At 37.0% G+C, this 20,317-nt stretch overlaps 1 protein-coding gene across 1 annotated transcript in view; it reads left to right on the top strand.

The window, feature by feature from the left end:
- Positions 1–20,317, top strand: part of ABCA13 (ATP binding cassette subfamily A member 13) — a 489,891-nt gene that overhangs the window by 196,511 nt on the left and 273,063 nt on the right. The window contains exons 33-38 of the mRNA XM_027837266.1: positions 1,406–1,735; positions 3,669–3,738; positions 6,930–7,064; positions 14,080–14,217; positions 16,421–16,607; positions 19,792–20,010. Coding sequence (XP_027693067.1) covers positions 1,406–1,735; positions 3,669–3,738; positions 6,930–7,064; positions 14,080–14,217; positions 16,421–16,607; positions 19,792–20,010 — 1,079 coding nt within the window. The remainder of the gene's footprint in view (positions 1–1,405; positions 1,736–3,668; positions 3,739–6,929; positions 7,065–14,079; positions 14,218–16,420; positions 16,608–19,791; positions 20,011–20,317) is intronic.

Here is a 20,317-nt window from a genome sequence, read left to right as displayed (position 1 = left end):
CAGAATAAAAATCTAGCTGTCTTTACTCGAGGATGTTGCTCCCTCAGCAAATTCTCAAAAGTTTCTCAAAAGAATGGAGAGGTAGAATTAGAAAGAAAACAGTCTGTCAGATACCTAGCTTTTGGCATTGATAGTATGAAGGGATATTTGGTTTTCCTCTTTTGGTCATGCTGCATTTCATGAACTGAAATAATTTTAAAGTTAATTTTAAAAAATGTTCATGTCCTGAAATACCTTCCTAGAAAAGAGTTACATCACAGCCCGATCATCCACCATTATAGTCTCATTGAGGCAGAAGGAAAACATTATTCATTCATTCATTTTACAGATGGGAAAATAATATTTGTCAACTTGACCAGGTCATAAAACATGTACAAAGTGTGCTACATACATGACCTCATTTTACAATAGTCTTGTGAGCTAGTGATATGGGAATATTTTCCAATTTTATAGATGAAGAAACTGAGTCTTGGAGAGAAAAAATGACTTGCCCTTGGTAATGTAGGTAGTGTGTATCAGATGTAGGATTTGAACTCAAGATTCTTCTAACTTCTTTCCTCTATACCACATTGCCTCTCAACTCATTTGCTTTCCACACAGCTATAGACACTTAAAGTTTGTATTAATTCTTGTGTATATGTTTAATTTTTTTGTGAATTTAGAATTCACCTCTCAAATTATATCATGAACCTGTTGAAGGCATAGGCTATGTCTTATACTTCTTAGCATCTTCCACTGCATGTAGCACAGTGCTTTGTATATAGCAGATACTTGAAAAATGTTTATTAGTTTACTCTTTTTTATTTCACATATAGTAAACTTTCAGAGAAAGCAAAGTAAATTATATTTGGAGGAATTTTAATTTTAATTAATTGAGTTTATTCTTTTCATAACTTTTCCTAATGATATAATGGGACTGATCTCATTTTTACTTCAAGATTAGAAGACATTGTTTCTGAAGGGCTAAGAGGGTATCTGTGTTTGATATACACTCTCTGGCCCTTTACCCTTCTCTTCTTCCCCCATTAAAAAAAATCCTCCTTCTAAGCCAACAGCAACAGCAAATGGGATTCATTGAAATAAATGTAATGATTGATTTGTCTTTTCATCAGATTCTGATTTTTCTTCCAGTTTATCTGGTAAAGAAGTCTAGTGTTTTTGCCAAAGCTGAAGGGGCAGCAAAGATAACCTTGTTCTGTGTCTTTATTTTAAAAAAATGAGGAAATTGAGGTCCATAGAGGTTAAATAATTTACCTAAAACAACCTAGGTACTTGGCAGCAGTGCTGGGGCTAAAAGCCACCTGGACCAGTTCTGATATTGTTCTCTTTCTGTTCAATAAAAAACTGTACTATTCTTTCCCATTTTTCATTGTTAATGGTAATTTAGGATTCTTTCTCTTGACAGTATATGAGGATGATGGGTGTTCACCCCACTGTTCATTTCCTTGCCTGGTTTCTGGAGAATATCATCATGCTTATTATAAGCAGCTGTGCTCTGGCCATCATCCTGAAAACAAGCGGCATCTTTGTGCATAGCGATGCTTTCATCATTTTCCTCTTCCTTCTGGACTTTGGAGTTTCAGTCGTCATGCTAAGCTTCTTACTCAGCGCGTTTTTCGGCAGTGCCAATACTGCAGCCCTGTGTACCAGTTTGGTGTATATGATCAGCTTTTTGCCTTACATAGTTCTCTTAGTTCTACACAACCAATTGAGTTTTGCTATTCAGACAGTTCTGGTAAGTCATGGCTCTACGCCCTACTCCTTCCCTCTCTCAGCAAAACAGAATAACAAACTTGACCTGTTAGTTTAGTTTTTTTAAGGGCTATCTCAGGAGAGATAATAAGGTATAGCAGTTCGAAGGTGGGCTTGGAGTTAAAAAGATCTGGGCTTAGGGCCTGCATCTGACTCTTCATATTAGCTGTTTAACCTTGGGATAAGTCTCTTAATGTCTCAGCCTCCAGACAAACTCTCTTAAGACAATAAATTGGAGAACAGTTGCTGATCTGAATGGGGGGGAGGAAGTTTCTACACTGGGAGTTCCCTACTCGGATGGATTTATAGGTGGTGCCAAAAAATCAATGACAATAATGAAAACCTTTTAAAGTTCTCCTTTTCATTATTTTGCTCATAGATCCAAGCCTGGCAGCCACAACTTTGTGAGATTATAATGATTTTGTGGGGTTACAGCCTGTTGAATGCTGCCATTATTAATGTAATGGAGGATACTGCATGAAGACACTTTGGGAACTCAGCAACATCCAAAAGAAAACACTAAGCTGTAGCATATTAACTTTTTTTCATGAAACAAAAAGAGACATTTCTAAAGACATTTGATAAGTGCAGACCTAAGCATTCTATTGAAGTACTTGTGAATCGTATTATATTAATGGGAGTGATCACTCCTTTAGCAATGTCAAAGCCACTCATTTAAAATGTACCTGCTGAAAAAAGTATTTCCCTTCAGATATTTAAATGACTTCTATTTCTAAAATCATCTCACTCTAAAAAAAAAAGGAAAGGTAGAGAACAAAAAGAAAGGGAGAAAGAAGGTAGGAACAAAGGAAAGAAAGAAGGAAAGTGGGAAAGAAAATTAATCTGTATTAGATTAACAGTCATATGAAAAAGGACCATAGCCAAGCATATGAAAAGTTGTAAGGAACATGAACTTAGGGATAGAGTGTTGGTCTTGGAATCAGAAAAGGAATGGTTCACATACTATATCTGATTAATAGCCATGTGACCCCCATTTGGTCGCAATCTCTGTGTAACTCAGGCTACTCTCTAGAACTTATCTACTAAGTCTTCTCTGCCTTAGTGTTTCACTAGGATGATTGGTTTTGTGTAATTAACTAAAATCATGGCTCCCAACATGTTCATTACTTCACATTGGAATTTTTACCAGCTGCTATTAAAATAATGGCAGTACCTTTCTATTTATTATTGTGTTGTTAACTAGGTGTATTCAGTGGTAACCAGGAGAAATAGAAAAACAATAAAATATTTGGCAAAGAAAATATAGGCAGTACCTATTATTTAAAATTCAATCTGTCTCACTTTTCCTCTATTGATGCCAAGATTTTAAGGATTTTATTCAGCAATTTTTTGGTCTACTTTCATCTGTAATTAAAAGACTAGACCAACCATCTACTTCTGATAACATTGTATTCTTCAGCTTGAAATGCTTTTTATCTTTTCTGTTGTAGTTAAGTATATTTGTCCTTTCCAGTGGATAAAAAAATATTTCTCCACAATAGAATTCCTTTCCAGCAGATAGTACTCTACTCATTCCATTATTCTGCCTTTAGCGAGCTCTAGGGCATTTACTTATTAAAAAAAGAGGCACTTTATTCTCTTTTCTGCTGATATATTTTATGTATTTTCAACATGTAATACATTGGATTCATGACACTTCAAGAACTGCAGAAAAGTGAAATAATTCCTTTTAACATTAATAACTAACTTGTTATCACTCTTTAAAAAGTGGGTTGGCATTCTGTTAAATTTTTCAGGTTCAGAAATTTAAGTGGTTGCCCAGAGCAACTGTTTGGTACATCTGAATGTTAATGGTTCACTGTTTCTCAAGTGGAATTTATTCTTGGACCTGCTCTTTTATTCAATGAAAAACCCTAATGTCTCTCTTCTCATCTTTTCTCTATCAATTGGTACAGTGTTTTCTATCTACAACTGCCTTTGGGCAAGGTGTATTTTTCATTACATTCTTAGAAGGACAAGAGGCAGGTAAGAGCAATGGATTTTTCCTGAATTGTCTTTTAATGATTAAAGCTTAAAAATAACAATTTTTGGAAATTTATGAGTTTTAATATATTCCATAGGATTTAGTAAAAAGAAAGATTTCATTTAATAATGGGTGGGTTTAAAATAGTGACTTTTTTTCTTACTGTAGTCAATTGTTTCCTATTTCTTTTACCTTTGGTTAAAGTAGAAATATGTTACCTCTACCCTCCCTCATATTTTGCTTTACACTATCTTTAATCACATATTTCCCTCTCCCTTTACTCTCCATTTTGTAAACATCTTCCCTGTTTCTCCTCGCCTTAATTTTTCTTTTTGCTTTGAGATTTTAACTATGGTTGCCAACAGAGAGTCCTTAGGGACTTTTAGAAGATCTATGGGAAAAATGTACTTTTTCCATATCATAGCAAATAGAGGGTTATATTAATAATGCTGCAAGTGACCATTTGTTCTTGGTCTGGTTGGTGAGGAGAGCATGAAGAATGAGTTAGCATTTCCTTTTCTCCTTTACCCACCTGTTTCTCTCTTCATTTCTATTTTCTTTGTTTTTCTCCTGCTTTCTATGGGCTGGGACCATATATTGCTTGGGGCTGAGCTTGGCTGACAGTGAATTATGGTAAGACAAATGTAGTGTATGTGTGTGTGGGGGGGAGTTGGTCCAATACACCTCCAACTCTTGTGGGGAGGAAGATGCAGAAATAGCAAATTGGAGCTAAAGCAACCACCTAATTATTCTTTCCTTTCAGACCCAAGATGTTTAAGTCTCTAAAGTAAAACTTGAATCTTAAGATTTATATAGGTTTATATGTTACACTTTATTCTTTAAGGTTGCCCTGGATGAAGTAGTATGAATACCAAAAAAGACAAGCGACTTAAATTTTACCCTAGCTGTGGAGTATCTCTCTCTCTCTCTCTGTCTCTGTCTCTGTCTCTCTCTCCTTTATCTAATCTATTCATTAATTTATTTTTCATTCCTCTCTCTCTCTCACACACAACACACACACACACACACACACACACACACACACACACACACACACACACACACACACACTGGAGAGGTTCATGACTGAAAGGCCTGCATTACATGATATATTATTTTGGCCACAGAAATTTATGTTCTAAGGAGCAGAGGGGTTGTGAATTGTATTGATGTTAGGCACACTTACATTGATTAAATCACAGATTTTTGAAATATTAAAACAAATATAGACATTCATCATATATTTTTACAAATGTGCTTATATTCATGAACATTTATATATCTCAATTATTGATATGATATTTGATTAATTTCTGAACAATGTTTTAAACATAATAAATATTTAAAAATATTCCACAAAATGATAAAAATTTGATAACTAGTTTCTAGTCTTTTTGGTTCTTTCTGTGACCCAGAGGTCAAGGGAGGAAGGAGTGCAGGGAACAAGAATTTATTAAGTGCCTACTATGTGCCAGGCACTCTGCCTCCCTCTCCCTTTCATCATCCACCTTCACTGTGGCAAACTATTCCCTTTCTCTTCATCTCTCTGCTGTACCCATACCCTACAATTATGGCAGATAACTTTATTGAAGAATCTAAGATTGCCAGAAGTTAACTCCTAAACCATTCCTTATGTTTCTCAAAATTCTCAGTATCATAACTCACATACTCTTCCTTTTTATCCCGGTTCACAGAAAAAGTGGTAGCCCTATTTTAATTACTCTACTTGACGCCTCCATCCTGTTCCCTTCTAACTCCTGTAGGACTTTGCTCCAGCAATATTTTTCTCTTTCTCCTTCTCTTCTCCCTTTCTTTTTCTTTCTCTAATTTTGGGATCTTCAAAAGCACCTTCCAATCTGCCTCCAGGAATAATTAGTAATCTATCTTTGAAAAAAGCTTTCCTTTGATTCTTATGGCCCATCTACTGATCGATCATACCAATGCTCTCATTCTCTTCATTGTCAAACTTCTGGAAAATGTTGTCTGTACTCTATGCCTTCACTTCCTCATTATTAATGATTTCCTCAATACCTTCTAAACCTTTCACCCCCCCTCCCCACTAATCTACTACTCTCAGTTAATCCATGATAGCCAAATCAAAAGTCCCTCTTTCCATGTCAGATCCTCCTTGATCTGTCTACAGAATATGACATTGACCCCTCTGCCCTGGATTCTCCATCATTTCAGAGACGTGATGATCTGGTTCTTCTATTTTTCTGAGTATTTTATTTCCTTTCCTGGTTCCTTCTTTTCTTCCTGACTCCAGTAGGTGGTTATTCCCAAGGTTCCACCCTCTATGCTATTCACTTTGATGCCCTCCCTCGGGCGTCATATTAACACCTGATGTTTTGAAACCATCAGGTTGTCTCCAGATTACTTTTGTTACCCCCTTCCTCACTTCTGAGTTTCTGTCCTGCTCCTTTACTTGATTACAGGGCAGCTCCATCTGAATGTCTCACTAATACAGAACCTCAAAACCAGCATATCTCATACAAATCTAGTTTTCCAGCCCCCTAAAATTTGCTCTTCTTTCTGACTTCACTAAATTTGCCAGTGGGGCCATCATTTACCCCAGTCTCCAATGATGGAAACCTTAGTATCATCTTTGAGTCCTTCTCACCTCCACAATGTCTCTTGAATCTTTTCCCTCTTTTCTATTCCTACTATTGGCACACAAATTGAAACTCTTATTAACATCTGCCTGGACTTTTGCCATAGTCTCCTAACCATTCTTCCTTGTTCTCCTCTCTCTAAATCTTCACATCTTTTCCTTCATACCCCTTCCAAACTAGTTTTCCTTATGCTTATATCTGGTTATTTCATGCTCAGACATCTTCAGTGGCTACATATTGCCTGGGGAAAGTTCAGACTCCATTTTCTATGATTCAAAGCCCTCCACAATCTAGTGCCAGTCTAGCTTTCCTCTATATAATATTTGCTCCAGTCAGGTTGAACTTCTTTCTGTTTCCCACACAGATCCTGTACATTTTTAAAAACCATTTTGTTTATCCTTTATTGAATATTCTTCAAATGGTTTAATGTTGATCTAACTTTCATTTGAAGAACTCTTATTAACATTCCTTTTGTTTAACTCTGTTTGGAGCACCAGTATTTGATGTGCTTATCACCCCAAGACATATAGTGAAAGGAGATGTGCAGATATGGCTCTAATTTTTTTTTTATTTATTACTAGGGATTCAGTGGAATAATATGTACCAATCTGTGGAACAAGAAGGAGGCATGACATTTGGCTGGGTGTGCTGGATGATGTTCTTTGACTCAATGGCATATTTTATATGTGGATGGTACTTCAGTAATTTGATTCCTGGTAAGAATTCTGAGACTTAAAACAAAAAAAATTAACCTTTCTATCTATGACAGTGAAATAAAAAATTGAATTCTCTATTATTAATTTAAAGAAAAGATTACAGAAAGCAAGTTTTTAAAATGAGGGAAACAGTCAAATATTCTAAGGATGATTTAAAAACTGACTATGGCTGAATTTATATAGAACCATTAATAAAAATAGGTCAGCTAAAACAGTTTGGGGAACTATATACATAGTAATGAGACATATTTTCAGGAGCAAACCAGCATTTCTTTTCAGGGGTGTACTGTCCCTTATGTTAGCATTTGGTTTTTGGTTCATATAATGATATTCTACCTAATCATGATATATTTGTATTTGTTAAAAACATGCTTTTGGAGTGATGAAGGGTATCAGAACACTATGTGGTCAGTGTTGTTTCAAAACTCAATTTTTATGAGAAGCTGTTCTTTATGCCAACTGAAAAAAGACTATAATAGCATACCATATAACCATGGAAGGTTCTCCTTCGACTATTTGCCTGCAGGTTTGCTCATTGAGGAGGTCACAGAGATATATAGAGTGTCCCAAAACTTCACTAAGACTTTTGGGATGCCATGTTTACCTATGTCAAGGAAATTTCAGTAGCACCCTGGCCAACCCTAGGCCAGGTTCTACTATGGTTCTATGGTTCTACTTAGTCTCACCTTTTGAATAATCTCAAGTGCCTAAGAACACAAAAGGCAACCAGTCTCATTAAGTCCACAGGCACATGATAATGCTCATTTTTCATCCTTATATATCCCAGGGATGTCACCCTTCTATATGGCATCAGTGGTGGTACAGGGTAGAACAGCTGGAATACGCAATTGATATATTGTGTAAGACAGCTGGCTCTCTTGGCCCTGTTGTTTACAACTTTTCTACTAACAGAATTAATGGTATTCAACCTTCTTGGATACTTCCCAACTCTGTCAAAGGGGGTTTGAGGAGAGAAAGAGGGAAAGAGAGAGAGAGACAGAGAGACTTTGATTACTTTCATGAGCCTGAGAAAACTGAATTATAACATGGAAAGTACGGTCAGTAGTGCACTAAATACTTGCCATCGTCTTTTTGGCTGGTATTCAATATCTACTCTCCCTTGCATTGGCTATTCTACATATCTAAAAGCCTATATAACACATGTTAGTAATTTCAAGTTAGGAGGTCACTTCCCATGACCCTCATAGGTCACAGCTCCAGAAATAGACTTATGTTAGAGATCATCCAGTCCACCCTCTCATTTCACATATGAGGAACCCATGCCCTGGAGAAGTGAAGAGACTTGGCTGAGGTTGTATAGGTAGTTAAAGAGAAGAGGTAGAATTTGAATTTAGGTCCCTTTGTGCTATGCCTCATTAAATGACTTCTTTTCTTGGCTATTCTCTTAAAAGTGCTGATTGCTACTTTTTGTTTTTCCCTTTGCACCTTTCAGAATTCAATCAGGAGAGTCAGGCCTTTGATGCCTGTGCCTTTTTCTTGCTCTGTCTTTCTGTTCTAGGTGGAAGCTTGGCACTTATATGTCCTATGAGGCATGGGTTTTCCCTCACACAAAGGAACAAAATACACTGGACACTCCTGTTCAGCTACTGGTTAGCCTTTCTCCCTGGATTGTTTTGGTTCATGGCATTAGATGTTATCTGGGAAGGATTGGAGGCTCCAGAAAAATGCATACATCTGACTTACCAGATCCCCAGAATCTGAGTTAGAAGGTCCTAAGAGGTCATGATGACTAAAAAGTAATCCTTTCTACAGTATCTCAGAGTAGTGGTTGCTGACCCACTTGAAGACTCAGTGATAAAAAGAAAGGTCCTATCCAGGTTATCTGCCCTCCAAGGCAGCAGGGGAAGGACGGCTGTCATGGGAAACTTTTTAAACTGTTACGTCTAGATTCTCAAATATGTCTGTTGTTTATTAGGATAAGCTTTATATCAGAAATGAAGTCAAGACCATCTCTAAAAGATGTGTTCATCATAGACTCAAGTGTTTCAGGAAAATATGACACCTTCACGTGCACAGTGTACCACAGGACACCCGACAATCAGAGAAAGGAAATAGAAAGAGATATGATTCCTACCATTTACCTCCTGGCCAATTAGTACATCATGGTAGAGACTTAGGGATATGCCCATCCTAGGGACTTTTTTTTTCAGGAAAGCAAACTGACGTGGCAACCTCTTTCCCAAGTCCTGTAGGCTCACCTGGGACCTACTCTCAATGAACAATCCCAAGTGCCCAAAGACTAAAATTGCCCAGCCTAGATATATCTAATGGTCCCAGGACCAGAACCTTCTTCCTTCTTAAATATGCCAGGCTACTTCCTGCCACCTGCTGCCTTAATGGCTGCACAATGTAGCAGCAGCTGGGCTGGCATGACTGCTTCTCCCTACCTCAAAGCTGACTGAGTTAGTATCTTCCCTTGGCCCTGATGCTGTTTTTGTTTTTTTGTTTTTTTCAGAAAGAGTGCTAACATTATTCATACTTCCTGAATCTAGGGGAATTGATTGTAATTAAAATGCAGATGTGTTGGAAGTGGAGTTTCTTTAACATGCTGATCCTATACGTGGGGACTTGATTTATTTGTAGGCTAGGAAAGTACTGATGCTCTCTGGTGTGAAGGGAATAGAGATGGTGTCTCTGAGCTGTTGGCTCTGCTAGACAGGGGTTTGAAGAACTTAGTGAAACTGTGGATTCATAAAATAGCTGAGCAGTCTTTGAGAGGAGCATATCTAGAGCAGAAGGACTGAGACTGGGGTAATAATTGAGTTATGTAAAAGAATTAAGAGAGAAGATAGGAGAAAGGAAAGGAGGGAACTCAGCATATGCTTATGGAGATGGTCATTTCATCTCAAGAAAACTTTATAGCAATCCTCCCAGAAAAATGTGATTATGTCCCTGAACATGGTTCTGGTACCACAGATGGATGTAAAAATGTGGTGGATGTGGGTGTTTGGTTGAGTGGGTGGGTGGAGGTACAGAGATGGGTGTAAAAACCCAGCAAAGACAGATATTTTTGACCCATGTGATTTATCTGAGGATTCTGTATAGACATGGACTAAAACAGAATCACAGAGAATGTCTGAAGTGAAAGGGACCCTAAGGATAATCTAATTCAGACTCTTTATTTAAAAGGATGGAAACACCTTGCAGGGATTGTAATTGTCAAATGGATCTCTGCACAGTTAGCTTGAATGTAGGCAAGGGTCATCAAAGGATCCTAGTTTAATAAATATTGGATGAATTGAGTCTGTCATGGTTATATGTGGTTCTTCCTTTATGAATACTACCAGTTTTGGAGTGTCAAGAATAAATAGTTTTTTTTGTTTTCGTTTTTTAATTTATTTGCCTTGGTACTTACTAGCCTCAGTTTCCTCATTTACACAACTGCAAGAATGATTTTTGTACTATATTCCTTCCAGGTTTGTGAGGAAAGCAATATCTAAATAATAAAACAGTATATAAAATGGATAATAATTACTATTCATAGAATAACAATAATGCATATAGTTTAATTCATAAGCCATTATCGCTTGTTATATTCAACATTTTGTGCTGGGTAAAAAGAAAAATGCAAACTAAAATAAAACAATCCTTGCCTCAAATAATTTATATTCTTAATGCTATCACCATGACTAATAACTTGCAAAAATACTTTTAGAATAAATCAATGTTACTTGTCAGCATAATAGTAAAGACTGATGACAAGAAAAAGCCACTGGATTTGTTGGCTATAACTGAAAATTGTTTACCTCCAGATATTTGAAAAGGTAAAGATCCAAGAGTAGAAACAAAAGATGTTCCATGGAGCGACATACACATAAACTCAGCCAACAGTATGTCAACAAAGAAACATCAAACAAATGGTTGGGTCATTTTGATTTGTGGATATTATGATAGTATAAAGGAAATTAAAGAAAGTTTAAAAAGCTGGGCTTTAAAGCATCCAGACTAAGTGATCAATGAAGATTATGTATGCTAAGAGACAGGTCATGACAGCTGAAGGAAAGAGAAGAGTGGGGTGTTTAAGTGACTTAATTAAGGTCATATGACCACTTAGTGGCAGAGGCAGGACCAAAACACAGGGTACGTTAGCATGAACCTACATATAATTTAATAACTGCTACAATACTGATGCTCTTCCTTCACCTTCAAAAATTGAGGAGAATTTTTATTTCTTTGCTTCTTGACATTTTCACCATCTCCTTGAAACTGATAATTAGGGAGCCATGATTTTTTTTTTAAAAGATCTCTGCCCAGTACTTAAAACTTATAATATGGGCCTTTACTGACTTATGGAATTCAGATCTTTAATTTTCCAAGAATGTGAATTCATCTCATGGAATTGCTTAGGAAAATAAAAGGAACCATGAATGATCATATTTTATTTCATTTATATGCACAAGTTAGGTAAGAAAATTATTTAATGGATTAAAATGAACTATAGGAGACCTATATAGAATGACTACTGTTAATATGGAACTAGTACTGTTATGAATTGGTTCTTCTTTTTATTTGATATTTAATAGTCATTTCTTCATTCCTAATGATCCTTATGACATAGCAGAATAGATGTATTAGAACTTTTTAGAGCTTGGGACAAATTTGGGCATGCATTATGTATACTAAATCAAAAGCTAACAAAATAAAAATGCAGTGAGTCTTCTTGTGTTTGTTTGAAATATTAAATTACGAAGATTTTCAGTTTTAAAACTGAAGATCATGACAAAAAATTATAACCCTTAACTGAACTTTCTGCAGTAGAGAAAAAATAGTAAAGGAATGTAATCTCCTGGCAGAATGCAAAATTCTGCTAGAGTCTGTCCCCACCTTAGAAAGAGGATCCGTTCCAAAAAATCATTTTAGGCTGGTTGTTTGGAATGCAGAACATGTGGATTGTCATTGAACCAATGCGATAGATTAGGGCTAAGTTCCTGGGACATACCACAAAAACCTATTTAATCCTTCGATTACATGAACAAGAATCTCAAAGATGAGAATGCTTACAGGGGTGTGGGGAAGGAGGAGATTGTGCTCTGAATCAGGGTAGGAGAAACCCACATAGATGAAATCACAGATAATAATAACTCATTTCTAGAGGGTAACAGTTTTCAGTGTGTCCTGGGGACCCTAGGGAATCTCTAAGACCCTTTCATGGGGTCCACAAGGTCAAAACTATTTTTGTAATACTGCTAAGACATTTTAATTTCTAATATGGTAAATATCAATGGCTATCACCCACAGAAAAGCTCTTTGAGGGGTTCTCAATAATTTTTAAGAGTGTGAAAGAGTCCTAAGATTGAAAAACCCCATTATTATACAGTATTAAAATTTACAAAATACCTCAGAGCAACTCTGTGCAAATATTATTTCCATTTTTCAGATTAGGAATCTGAGGATTAGGAGCTCTAAGTGACTTTGCTAAAGGCACGGAATTTGTAATAATTGGTCTAGCATTTCAAAGCAGGTCTGTCCATTCGGTCCAAGTTCAGTGCTCTCTCCAATGTATCAAACTGCTTCTCACTGCTCCTCCAAAGTAAACGCTTGGGTTACAGAATGCTAGGGCTAGAAAGGAGCCTGAAATAGTAATGCCAATTCATGTTTCTGGGATACTTCAGAGTTTACAAAATGTTTTATGCATGAATAGAGGCAGTGAGATGGCAGAGTAGCTAAAGTGCTGGGCCTAGAGACAGGAAGACGTGAGTTCAAATCTCACCTTAGACCAGGGGTGGGGAACCTGTGGTGTCGAGGCCACATGTGGTCCTCTAGGTCCTCAAGTGCAGCCTTTTGACAGAATCCAAACTTAATTGTTCTGTGAAGTTTGGATTCAGTCAAAGGGCCACACCTGAGAACCTGGAGGGCCATATGTAGCCTCGAGGCTGAAGGTTGCTCACCCCTGCCTTAGACTCTTACTGGGCAAATAATTTAATTTTCTCTTGCTTCAGTTTCCACATTTCTAAAATGTAGATAATAATAACAATTACCTCCCCAGGATTGTTGGGAGGACAAAATTAACAACTATTTTAAAGTGTTTTGCAAACCTTAGAGTGCTATATAAAAGCTAGTTTTTATTGTTTATGGCAAATCCTATCAGGTAGGCAGCACAAGTATTATTATCATCATTTAAAAGAGGAAGAAATTGAGGTTCTACGAAGTGATCTTCTCCCTAAACTCTCATAGGTACTTACTGTCATAAGCTAGTAGACTAAAATTTAGGTCTCCTCACCTCATTTAGTGCTTTTCCCATTAGCTCCCTTTTTCAGTTTCCAAGTATAGAACTGAATTAATTTTATTATTTCAATTCAATCAGTCAACACGTATTCAATCAGTACTATATTCCAGGGGCACTGCTAAGCTCTGGGTATTCAGATACAAATAATGAAATAATCTGTACTTTCAAAAGCCTCATATTCTAATTGTCCTAACTAGGATTTAGAGCATTGTTTCTATGAGGAAAGGTAGCCAGACTACTAGCTTTGAACTTGAGAAATACATGATCTTCCACTACCCTCTCTTAACCATGAATGCTTTATCAACAGCATTGGTTGCAGTTGGGGGTGGAGTTGTGGAGGAGTTGGATAGCTTGGGCTAATGTTAGTAGCAGGAAGATTGCACCATGGTTTTATAAAGAAGGGATACAGAGGCAGGAGGATATAAACTGGAATTAGTAACCTGTGAACTTTCTACCTATAGAGAAAAGAAGGTCCTTTTCTACATTTAAATGAAAGATGACACCTTGACAAGTTTATCATATTCCCAGGTTATCTGAGCTGGGGGACAAGGGCAGCTGCTGCCATAGGGAATAGAGGCATGTCTCTACATTGAGAATACAGCATTCATAATTTTTATACATGGGCCACGTGTAAAGCAAGGACTATCAATATTATTTTAAACTTGTATTTCTTTCTAGATATGAAAGTAGATATTTGGGTTCTATAGAATCTTCTCATAAATATGAGGTAATAGCTCCATTTGTTTTAATTACAATCTTTACTTTTAGGAAATTTTGGTTTAAAGAAACCATGGTATTTTCCCTTTACTATGTCATACTGGCAGAACTTGTGTGGCTTCAAGATGAGGAAGCAACAACATGTCAACTCCAGTCTGTTGTTCATCAATGAGAACTTCATGAACAAAGGTCTGTAAAAAGATGACAGATTTTGATAACTTTTTCAATTTGCTTTTTTGGAGAGTGGTGATTTCCAGGTAAGTCCTACCCAGAGTAGGACTACATATAGAAACTAACTACATATAGAAAGAACCTTTTGCCCTCCTGTGGACTGCCATGCAGGGGACTTTTTGGATTTCTGTGGCTGCATGGCAGCAGCCATATTTGAAGATCATGGCTCCTGCAATCCTTAATTACATGCAGTCTTCTTTTAAAATTAAAATTAATTTAGTTAAAATTAAAAATTTTAAATTTAAAAAGGATTTGCTCAAGAACATATCAAAATCTCAAATGTAATGCCAAGTATATAGCCTTATGTTGGGCTTTATCCCCATAATTCATATGTGTGTAATCAAAAATTCAACAGTCCTAGAAAGATCATAGTGACAGAATTATGAAAAATAGGAATGTGTGTGTATGTGTGTGTGTGTGTGTGTGTGTGTGTGTGTGTGTGTGTAATTTTGTTACTAGAAAGGATCTTAAAGATGACAGTCCAATCATTTCATTTTACTGATGAGAAAAGTGAACCTCAGGGATAGGGAGTGACTTGCCCACTGTCACTCAGTTAATTGGTGATAAGAATCAAGACTAGAACAGAATTCTTCTGACATCCAATTCTGTGTTCTTTCCGTGGGGTTTAGGGTTTAGAGAGATTTTAAATATGTGGATAAATAGGGTGATAATTACACAGGATCATGAGTAGAGTTAGAGGATAGGAGCTAGAACTGAGATTTCATTGGTATAGGGAATTCCCTCTTGAGAAAACTTCCTTTATGTGGGTTGTTGGCACCTACCTTTGGCAATGTAGACTCTTAAAGGGTTGCCTAGAGCAGGGCTTCTTAAACTTTTTACACTTGCAACCTCTTTTCACTTTTTAGCAGTGTTCTTTGACATTGCGCAGCCTGAGGGCACGTGCAAAGTGCACATGCTCTGTGTTCAGAACCAAGGCTGCAGTGAAGTTGTGGGAAGTAACACAGGCAAAAGCTGCCAGAAGCACCTCAGATTCATTATGTGTTTGATTTTTAATTAATTTTTGGTCATTGTTTATGGGGTCGCAACCCAGAGTTTAAGAAGAGCTGGCCTGGAGCAATGGTGTCTGACTCAAATAGGAACAATAAAAATGGGGTCCACCGAAGTGTATGTAAGGATCCCTGTGGCTTAGAAAGCCAAATATTACCATTATCTATTTTCTCATATTTTAATTTATTTTGTTCAATATTTCCCAATTACATTTTAATCAGCTTTGGGTTGCACTAAATACTGCACTGTTGCAGGGCAGCACAATTGAACCATTGGCCTTGAGCACTGAGTGGTCTGATGACTTGCCCAAGGTCACAGCTAGTGTGTATCAGATGCAGAATTTGAACCCAAGTCTTGCTGACAAGCAAGGACAAGTCTCTACTACACCATGCCCACTGTCTATGTCACACTACGAGTGTGTACATATACAGAATTTATGTCTTGAGGGAACCCACATTTTAAAAACTTAAATCAAATATTCTATTTTATGAATGCACATTAAATTTTAACTTTTATTATTAAGCAAGCTCTTTTTGGTTAGCCATTATTAACTCATAGTTTTAGTATGCAAATATATGTCATTACTTACCTTGGGGAATTCATTCCAACAATGCAGGTTGTGAACTTCTGATTACTTAGCAGCTAAGTACTAAGGAGTTTACAGAGTCACAGAAAGGTTAAAAATCTAGCTTGGACTATGTAGCTAGTAAGTTTCACAGGAAACATTTTAAGTCAAGTCTTCTAGGATCATAGAATTGGGCTTAAAGGCACCACAGAGATCAATTAGTCAAGCCCCCTTATTTTACAGAATAAGAGAAATGAGACCAAGTAAAGTTAAAGAGTTTATCCAAGTTCACACAAATAGTAAGCAGCATAGTTTGGATTTGAACCATATCCTTTGCTTCTATCTCCTAATCCAGTCCCCTTTCCTCCTACCATGGTAGCTCCAAGCCCAACCGTCTATTCACTATAATCTGCTGAATATAGTGAATGTGCATCTACTTTTGTGTATTTCTTTAAATGATGCCCCCAAACCCATTCAAGCCCTGAACAATGTAGATATCATTACGAAGATACCAGTGTATTTTAAATAAATGTCTGTTATTTTCCAAGCCCTTTCTGTGTCATGACATTATTTTGTTCATCCACACAGGATCTCTGACACCAAATAGGAAGAAAACAATTGAAAACAGAGTCCATGCAGGAGTGACACTGGTATCAGTTACCAAGGAGTATGAAGGTGATAAAAAGGCTGCAGTTAAAGAGCTTACGCTCACATTTTATAAAGGTCAAATCACTGCTCTGCTGGGACCCAATGGTGCTGGAAAGACCACAATTATGTATGTCTGCTTTAAAAATGGCATACTATTAAGTAATTTGGTTCTTTTAAAAGTTGATTTATAAACCAAAAGAGTTGTTATCTAATTTTTGCTTTCTACTGCAAAAAATTCCAAGGTAGATGTTCAACCAACAGTGCTCCATTAAATGGTCAATTTTAATCTGTCTTCTTTCTTAACTATCCAATTTAGTTTTTGGGTCCTTAGGAGAATAGAGCTTTCTGTATTCTTGAGGCTTTGGAGGGAGGTGGGTGGATTGCAGACAGGGTGGAGTGGTTTGTGAACCCTGAGAAGTAATAAACATCTTTCTCTTAGCCATGAAAAACAAATCCATTCTCATTTCCTGCAAATCGAACTTGTAAGAAATTGACCATGTTTTATTTAGTTCTTACAAACTTCAATGGCTCATGTAATTTTTTTTCCTCCCACTAAGTTCAATTTTCCTTGAACCCAGATAAGAAGATGAAGCTCAGAGAGGAAATAGCATCACATTTATACTACTGAGATTTTTTTTTTGGTAACTCTGGCTCTTATGAAGATTGTTTTAGTCTGTGACCAAATGGCATAAAAATTTGGTTTTAAAAGCGAGATCTGGCTATAGAAGTACGTGACAAGGATTAAAATAATCCTTGATGCATCAAAGGCTAGAAGTCAGACGGTGTCTACACAATATCCTTGAAATGAATCAAAAGTGGGGAAAATATTGGATTTTATAATTTTGCTAAAATTAGAATACATCTTCCTATATTCCAGTTTGTCTCGCTAAAAATGGGAGATTGATCTCTATTAAATTGGACTAGTTTAATGGTCTCTCTGTCTTCCCTAACCAACTTTTGCTTGGCTTTGTATCTAAAGACAGAAAGAAATTCATAAAACTCCAGCAGTCCATAGGAAATGACAAATCATTTGTAAAAGAAGCCAAAATAAATTACATAAAGTTCATGCTATTTTTCAGGTGCTAAAATAGTATGGCAGGACAGAAAAAGATGGAACTATTTGTTAGCGTTTGAGCATTTACGAAGATGGCTAGACAGAGCAAACATGGATTCAGAAAGCTATTGCTGTGTTTTGTCTTCTCAAATACTTTATAATTAGCCAAAAAAGTGAAATTCTATTTTAAAGGAATCATTAGATTAGGATTCTGAATTTTCGCTTCCTTTCAAAGTTCATTGATTTTGATGTGGAAAGCACCTCAGAGGCCAACAGGTCAAAATTCTTCATCTTACAAATGAGGAAACTGAATCCCAGAGGTCATTCAGCAGAGCCAGAATTTGGATCTGGCTGCTGCGGCTGGAGGAATGTTGGGATTGCTCTTGGGCTTCCATTTATACTTGTCTCTCAGTCAGTCAACGAGCATTTATTAGGTATCTACCATGTGCCAGGCACTGTTCTAAATGCTGGGGATCCAAAGAAAAGCAAAGAGAGTCCCTGTTCTCAAGGAGCTCACAGTCTAATGGGGGAGATGACATGTAAACAAAAATGTATGAGTATTATAAGTTAGAAACCATCAATAGAGGGAAGGTACTAACATTAAAGGCATCAGGAAAAACCTCTTGTAAAGTGTGATATTTTAGCTGGGATTGGAAGGAAACCAAGGAAGTCAGGAAATGGAGGGAGAGATTCATCAGGCATGGGAGACAGTCAGTGAAAATGCCCAGAGTCTAGAGAGGGACTGGCACAGCAAGGGGCCAGTGTCACTGGATTTCAGAATATATGGATGGGGGATATAGAAGTAAAAACACTGGAAAAGTAGGAAGGGTGAGGTTATGAAAGGCTGTGAATGCTGAATAGAAGATTTCTTATTTGATCCTGAAATTGATAGTTGATAGCCACTGGAGTTTATTGAATGGAAGGGTGGGGATGGGGCATAATATGGTCAGATCCATACTTTAGAAAGATCAGTTTGACACATGAGTAGAGGATGGACTGAAGTGGGCAGAGACTTGAGGCAGGGAGATAAATCAGAAGATTATTATTACAGAAATACTCTAGGTGCAATAATGAGGTGATGAGGGCCTGTATCAGAGTGGTGGCAGTGTCAGAGGAGAGAAGGGGGCAATATACCCCTTTCAAAAACTAAATTGACAGGATTGATAACAGATTTGGATATAGGGTGTGAGAGAGATTCAGGAATTGAAGATGACTTCTAGGTTGTGAGCTTGGGTGACTGGTATATAGTAGGCTCTTAAAATGTGTGATGATTGATGGATTGAATGAAAGCCAATGTATCTGGATCATAGCATTCATGGAGGGGAGTAAAGTATAAAGGAAACTGGAAAGGTAGGAAAAGACCAAATTGTAAAGGATATTAGAAGCCAAATAGAGGATTTTACATTTGATCTTAGGTGCCCCTAGAGTTTATTCAGCAGGGGGATAACATAGACCTGTGCTTTAATATCACTTAAGTAGCTTATCTTAGGTAGGATGGTCACTTTGGTGGCTAATAGGAAGATGGACTGGAGTCAGAGAGATCAATCAAAATGTTATTGTAATGGTCCTGGCATGAGGTGACGAGGGCCTGAAACAGGGTGGGGACTCTGTGAATGGAGTAAAGATGTTTGCCAAAGGCCTAAAACGTGAAAGAAATTAGGCAACATCAAAGCTATCAAGGACAAAGGTGAATCTTTTATACTTCACTTTATGTTTCCATGATTTTATCCACACGGACACTCCCTCTATTAATGAAGATTACAATTCCTCTGTGAGTTACACAGTTTAGAAGTTGGCTGTGGCCAAAAATTTCATTATCTAACAGTGAACTTTTTTGTCAATGCCTCTATGAACTCAGCTAGGCATGTCTACAGATGGCAGACACAGTCTGCACTCTTGGCCTTTCTTTGAAGCATTTCCATGTTAGTAAGACTTGCCAGAGATTGTGCTTTGTCAGAGCCTTGAAGTATCCAGAATGAATACCACACCATAAAGAAGCACCAGAGCATGGTGTTAGAAAAGGATATATCTGAAAAAATGATAAAGGGTAAAGCTGTGACTTTAGTGTTAATTATCAGTCAAAGCATTGCCACTAAAACTCTGGCAAAGATGGGAACATCTGAAAAAAGCACTGTTTTAGGTGACTAACCAAACAAACCAATGTGTAGCTATGTCTTTGAATCTCCCTATATTATGGCTATATCACTTTGTGAAGTGTTGACTGGTTGTCATTGAGGGTATTTCTTTTCTCTTCCAGATCTCTGTTGACAGGACTGTACCCTCCTACTTCTGGTATCATCATTATTAATGGCAAGGATATGCAGACACAGCTTGCTGCCATCAGGATGGAAATGGGTGTATGTCCCCAGTATGATGTCCTATTTGACAACTTATCTGTTCGGGAACATTTAGTGCTATTTGCTTCAATAAAGGCACCACTGTGGACAAAGAAGCGGTTATATCAACAAGTCAATAAGTTAGTATTATTGCTCTCTTATTTCCTTTTCCATTAGGGACAACAAAAATAATATTGGAGAGTATGGTTGGAAGCATGGGCTAGATTTCTGAGAAAGAAAATAGATTAAAGACTGAATTTGGTTCAATCAAAAGACTTAAATAAATACCTACCATGTATGCTGCATTAAATAAGAACTGTGGGGGATACAAAAGGAGATTATAGACCTAGCTGAGAAAAACACTTTTATCCATGAGATAATTAGGTGTTAAACTGCATTATTCATAATCGTAAGGAGCTAACAGAAGGGTGAGATCAGTGTGGGCAG

Source organism: Vombatus ursinus, unplaced genomic scaffold (assembly GCF_900497805.2).
Source record: "Vombatus ursinus unplaced genomic scaffold, bare-nosed wombat genome assembly UNPS02014820.1, whole genome shotgun sequence".
Classification (NCBI taxonomy): domain Eukaryota; kingdom Metazoa; phylum Chordata; class Mammalia; order Diprotodontia; family Vombatidae; genus Vombatus; species Vombatus ursinus.
Note: the sequence above shows the minus strand (reverse complement) of the source record. Positions and strands in the feature narration are given on the sequence as shown.